The 6,399-nt window shown below is 32.7% G+C and overlaps 1 protein-coding gene across 1 annotated transcript; it reads right to left on the minus strand.

Moving 5' to 3' along the window:
- LOC145322947 (uncharacterized) lies at positions 1–6,097 on the minus strand. The gene is made up of 2 exons (XM_080165339.1): positions 5,990–6,097; positions 1–1,294 (listed from the first exon to the last, which is right to left on the minus strand). The coding sequence occupies exon 2, from the start codon at positions 1,267–1,269 to the stop codon at positions 475–477; it is 795 nt and encodes a 264-aa protein (XP_080021465.1). The 5' UTR covers positions 1,270–1,294; positions 5,990–6,097; the 3' UTR covers positions 1–474.
- Between the last annotated feature and the right edge of the window lie 302 nt (positions 6,098–6,399).

The following is a 6,399-nucleotide window of genomic DNA, read 5'->3' on the forward strand; positions in this document are numbered from 1 at the left end:
TGAAAGTAGACAAAATTATTATTTTATAAGTAGATCTAATTGAATTAAAGAAGGAATACACATTTTTGCATTCAAGAGAAGTACAGAAAAATTGTATAGACAGAAACAGCATCTACACGATTTAGTCGAAATATCAAAAAAATTTACAATATTATATCAATTAGTATTCCTCAAACTTAGGTTAGGGTTAATTGGGTATATACACTATACTCCTGAAGGGTTAGGACGACACATATTTATGTTTAAACAATAAAGCAAACAAAATATATAAGATACTACCTATTTACACATTTTTACGAATAATATTTTTTCAAAGAATTATGATTTTTTTCTTTAGAATTGATTTTAGAGAAGTAATATCATTTACACATTACATCAAATCTTAAATAAAAACAAAGCACTTGCTAACAGACATTTACAACAAATTCGCAAACAAGGTTCATTCATTTATCAAACATTTTTATGTTTACCTACTTAATCAGATTCTTCACTCTCGATTCCTTCTTCCTCCTTTATTTCCTCTTTTATAATTACTTCCACACTCTCAGCCTCTATCTTTATAGATATAGGATCCTCATCAAGAGTTTCTTCTTCTTTCTTCTCTAGTTTGATATTAGCTTCATCAAAATCAACGGTTAAAGCAGAAGTTGGAACTGTATTTTTAGTAGATTCTAAATTCTTGAAATGTCCAGCGGATTTATTATGTGTTGTCAGGTTTGAACTGGAGTAAAAAGATTTCTGACATAATTCACAACAGTATGGCTTCTCACTGGTGTGGATTCTTTTATGTAAAGTTAATAAACTTGATCGTGAGAAAGCTTTTTCACACAAATTACATTTGAATGGCTTATCACCTGTATGGATCCTCATATGACTTACCAAATGTTGTTGTAGTGTAAATGCATTTTCACAAAAATCACATTTGAATGGCTTCTCTCCTGTATGAATTCTCAGGTGTCTTGTTAAACTACTCTTTGTAGAGAATTCCTTGCAGCAGATATGACACTTGTGTAGAGTTAATGGCTCACCATGCTCAGTAAAATGATAATTCAAATCATACTTTGTACGGAAAGCTTTTTCACATATATCACACGAGTATGGCTTCTCTCCTGTATGAATTCTTTCATGCTTAGTTAAGTTACCACTTTCTGAAAATGTCTTTTCACAAATATCACATTTAAATGGCTTCTCTCCTGTATGAATTCTCATGTGTCTTATTAAACTACTGTTTGTAGAGAATTCCTTGCAGCAGATATGACACTTGTTCATGATGGATTATTAATTGATCTTGCACCTGGAATAAACAATATTTATAGTAATACCAGTTTACATTTAAAGATAATAATTCCAAGGGCCCCCCCCGGAAGTTCTGACACATTTGCGTAAACGGTGATCATTGGCTTTATCTTTGGACTGAGAGGATAGGTTATTAGGGATAAAATCATTCTTATATGATGAATTTCCCCCAGATTTAAGATTTTTTGGATAGGCCTCCAGGTTCCGGAGCTCCAGGCCTCCAGGTGGTCTCTGGACAGGTAAAAAAATAAAAAAAATTCTTCTTTGAACAGTTAGAGGTAAGTTTATAAAACAACATAAGCTTCTTTTTATATATTATTTATATATTTGAAGAAAAAATTACAATCAGCCTCCAGGTTCAGGTGCTGCAGGCCTCCAGGTGGCCTCTGGACAGGTAAAAAATCAAAATTTCTTATTTGAACAGTTAGAGGAAAGTTTATAAAACAGCATAAGCTTCTTTATATATATTATTCATATATTTGAAGAAAAAGTTACATTCGGCCTCCAGGCTCAGATGCTGCAAGCCTCCAGGTGGCCTCTGGATAGGTATAAAGGCGTTGCTACAAAAGACCAACTCTACAAAAGACCAACGCCTACAAAAGACCAACTAGTCGGTTCTACAAAAGACCAACGCCTACAAAAGACCAACTTTACAAAAGACCAACGCCTACAAAAGACCAACGACTACAAAAAATCGTAATGCTAGAAGGTCATGGCCGCAGAGCTCGGCCCCCTGGCCTGCCTAGCCGCGGGCGCTCGGCCCCCTTGCCTATAACCTAACCTAACCTAACCTATATGTAATAATGTATAATTGTTTAATGTACGTTAAATTAGTTATAGTTAAGAATTTTGTAGATTTACAATAATGGCTTGAAAATCTTCTAAATTTTAAAGAAAAAATCTTCCAATTTTAATGATATCCAATATGGCGATTAAAACACAAGGACAAAATTCAAAACCGAAATTTCTTTCTTGAATAACTTTGTCCACAGGCTGAATTTTAAAATTCCGTCCGACAGTTTGTCCAAAGTCTGTGTTTGCTACGTAACGGAATAGTTTCGAACCCGATACAACCTTGCTTTTAAAAAATCGACCCTTTTGTAGTTGTTGGTCTTATGTTGGTGTTGGTCTTTTGTAAGCGTTGGGCTTTTGTAGGCGTTGGTCTTTTGTAGGCGTTGGTCTTTTGTAGGGTTGGTCTTTTGTAGGCGTTGGTCTTTTGTAGAGTTGGTCTTTTGTAGGCGTTGGTCTTTTGTAGAGTTGGTCTTTTGTAGCAACGCCAGGTATAAAATCCAAATTTCTTATTTGAACAGTTAGAGGTAAGTTTATAAAACAACATAAGCTTCTTTTTATATATTATTTACATATTTGAAGAAAAAATTTCAATCGGCCTCCAGGTTTAGGTGCTGCAGGCCTCCAGGTGGCCTCTGGACAGGTATAAAATCCAAATTTCTTATTTGAACAGTTAAGGTAAGTTTATAAAACAACATTAGCTTCTTTATATATATTATTCATATATTTGAAGAAAAAATTACATCCGGCCTCCAGGTTCAGGTGCTGCAGGCCTCCAGGTGGCCTCTGGACAGATATAAAATCCAAATTTCTTATTTGAACAGTTAGAGGTAAGTTTATAAAACAACATAAGCTTCTTTTACTATATTATTTACATATTTTAAGAAAAAATTACATTCGGCCTCCAGGTTCAGGTGCTGCAGGCCTCCAGGTGGCCTCTTGACAGGTAAAAAAAAAATTTCTTATTTGAACAGTTAGAGGTAAGTTTATAAAACAACATAAGCTTCTTTTTATATATTATTTATATATTTGAGGAAAAATTTACAATCCGCCTCCAGGTTCAGGTGCTGCAGGCCTCCAGTTGGCCTCTGGACAGGTAAAAAATCCAAATTTCTTATGTAAACAGTTAGAGGTAAGTTTATAAAACAACATAAGCTTCTTTTAATATATTATTTATATATCAGAAGAAAAAATTACAATCGGTCTCCAGGTTCAGGTGCTGCAGGCCTCCAAGTGGTCTCTGGGCAGCTAAAAAAATCAAAAAAATCTTATTTGAACAGTTAAAGGTAAAGTTTACATAAAAAACAAAATGAGCTTATTTTTAGATGCTTTAAAGATATTTGAAGAATAATTTACAATTAGCCTATAGGTTTAGATGATGCAGGCCTCCAGGTGAACTCTGAACAGGTAAAATATCAATATTTCTTATTTCAACAGATGGCGGTAAACTTATAAAAAAAATTAGCTTATATGTTATTTATATATTTGAAGACAATATTACAAATGGCCTCCAAAATAATATTATAATAAGTATAATTTTAAATTACAATTGGCCTCCAGGCTCAGGAGCTTCGGGCTTTGAACAGGAAAAAATAAAAAAAAGATAATGTCATTAACTTCTACAATCTAAACCTTTGAAGTCTCAATGTGTAGGACCTAATAAAATTATATGTTGGCCTCATCCGCTTAAAATTCTTTTTTCAATTTTGAAAATTTTGCTATCCTCCGACTAAACTATAAAACCTGGCAGCGGCACTTTTTTACAATTAGGTTTGGTTAGATTATAGGCTAGAAGCTGAGTACCCATGGCTAGGCAGGTCAGAAGGCCGAGAGCCGCGGCCAGGTTCTATTGTACTCAAAATTTTAAATTGGAGAAAAATAAATCCTAAGAGGATAATACCTAAATGTTTAATTTCAGATAATCTAGGATGGGGTGCAAATTTTTTTTTACATAATTTTCATATAAACATTTACTGGCAGTTTAGACTACTTAACAAGATCTGAAATAATGGACACACCGTTAATAGATTCACCTTCTAGGCAAGTAGTTTTTAATATATAAGAAGAGGCTTATGTTGTTTTATAAACTTACCTCTAACTGTTCAAATAAGAAATTTTGATTTTTTACCTGTCCAGAGGCCACCTGGAGGCCTGCAGCACCTGAACCTGGAGGCGGATTGTAATTTTTTCTTCAAATATATAAATAATATATAAAAAGAAGATTATGTTGTTTTATAAACTTACCTCTAACTGTTCAAATAAGAAAATTTGGATTTTATACCTGTAGGCCTGCAACAACTGAACCTGGAGGCAGATTGTAATTTTTTCTTCTAATATATAAATAATATATTAAAATACGCTTATGTTGTTTTATAAACTTACCTCTAACTGTTTAAATAAGAAATTTTGATTTTTTACCTGTCCAGAGGCCACCTGGAGGCCTGCAGCACCTAAACCTGGAGGCCGAATGTAAGTTTTTCTTCAAATATATTAATAATATATATTAAGAAGCTTATGTTGTTTTATAAACTTACCTTAACTGTTCAAACAAGAAATTTTGATTTTTTACCTGTTCAGAGGCCACCTGGAGGCCGAACGTAATTTTTTCTTCAAATATGTAAATAATATAGTAAAAGAAGCTTATGTTGTTTTATAAACTTACCTCTAACTGTTCAAATAAGAAATTTGGATTTTATACATGACCAGAGGCCACCTGGAGGCCTGCAGCACCTAAACCTGGAGGCCGAATGTAATTTTTTCTTCAAATATATGAATAATATATAAAAAGAAGCTTATGTTGTTTTATAAACTTACCTTAACTGTTCAAACAAGAAATTTGGATTTTTTACCTGTCCAGAGGCCACCTGGAGGCCTGCAGCACCTGAACCTGGAGGCCAATTGTAATTTTTTCTTCAAATATGTAAATAATATATATTAAGAAGCTTATGTTGTTTTATAAACTTACCTTAACTGTTCAAACAAGAAATTTTGATTTTTTACCTGTCCAGAGGCCACCTGGAGGCCTGAAGCACCTGAACCTGGAGGCCGATTGTAATTTTTTCTTCAAATATGTAAATAATATAGTAAAAGAAGCTTATGTTGTTTTATAAACTTACCTCTAACTGTTCAAATAAGAAATTTGGATTTTATACCTGTCCATAGGCCACCTGGAGGCCTGCAGCACCTGAACCTGGAGGCCGATTGTAATTTTTTCTTCAAATATATAAATAATATATAAAAAGAAGCTTATGTTGTTTTATTAACTTACCTCTAACTGTTCAAATAAGAATTTTTTTATTTTTTTACCTGTCCAGAGACCACCTGGAGGCCTGGAGCTCCGGAACCTGGAGGCCTATCCAAAAAATCTTAAATCTGGGGGAAATTCAGCATATAAGAATGATTTTATCCCTAATAACCTATCCTCTCAGTCCAAAGATAAAGCCAATAATCACCGTTTACGCAAATGTGTCAGAACTTCCCCCCTCCCCCCTTATTTATCATCAGTTTTAAAACATTTCATTTTTATTAATTTAAGATTTATTTAAGATCATGTCTGAAGGCCCTTCAACACGTAGGAAATAGTATTTTATGAAAACTTTCTCCTTATATCAATATCTTAACTAGCATAGCAACTCTATAATTGTTACCAGTATTTCTGTACATAAAAAAATCAAAATATGTTGATTTTTTACTCATATGATTTTTTAATGATAATTCCTAGGACAACGATGTAGATTGTTGTAAGCAAAGCATCCCCATTATCAAGTACTAAAAATGTAACTTTATCCCTAAAACTTTTTCATCTGTTCAAGAAATTTTTGTATGTCCAACAATCTGATATTAAATTACATTGCTTTTATGGATGTTTTCAAACTTTTTTTTATATATAAAAAAGCTAACTTACTTTGATTTGCTAAACTCAATTTACTTGTCTTTTCTTTATCTTTATGTTTCTACTGACTTTAGTTTTATAATCTTTATATATAGTCTTGATTCATTTTACATTTAGTCTGAAAATAAATTAAACGAGATATTTACTAACACAATCTTTACCATAAATGAATAATTATATCCCAAGATATTATATGAACAAGAGATAGATCATCAAAAATAACAAGGATATTTTTTGGCATAGATTAGATCTTAAGCTTTTGACTGGACAGATGGACAGACAGTGTTCTACTTTGGATTAAAGATTAGCTTCCTATTTTTAGGAGATGTCAAACATAAATAACATTTGAATAGCTACACATCTGTATGGATCTGCTTTTTTATAATAATTTAATGCCTACAATCATCAAAAGCCGCTCCCGC

The sequence above is a fragment of the Acartia tonsa genome, chromosome 6 (genome assembly GCF_053477335.1).
Source record: "Acartia tonsa isolate MP-2025a chromosome 6, ASM5347733v1, whole genome shotgun sequence".
NCBI classification, from domain to species: Eukaryota; Metazoa; Arthropoda; class Copepoda; order Calanoida; family Acartiidae; genus Acartia; species Acartia tonsa.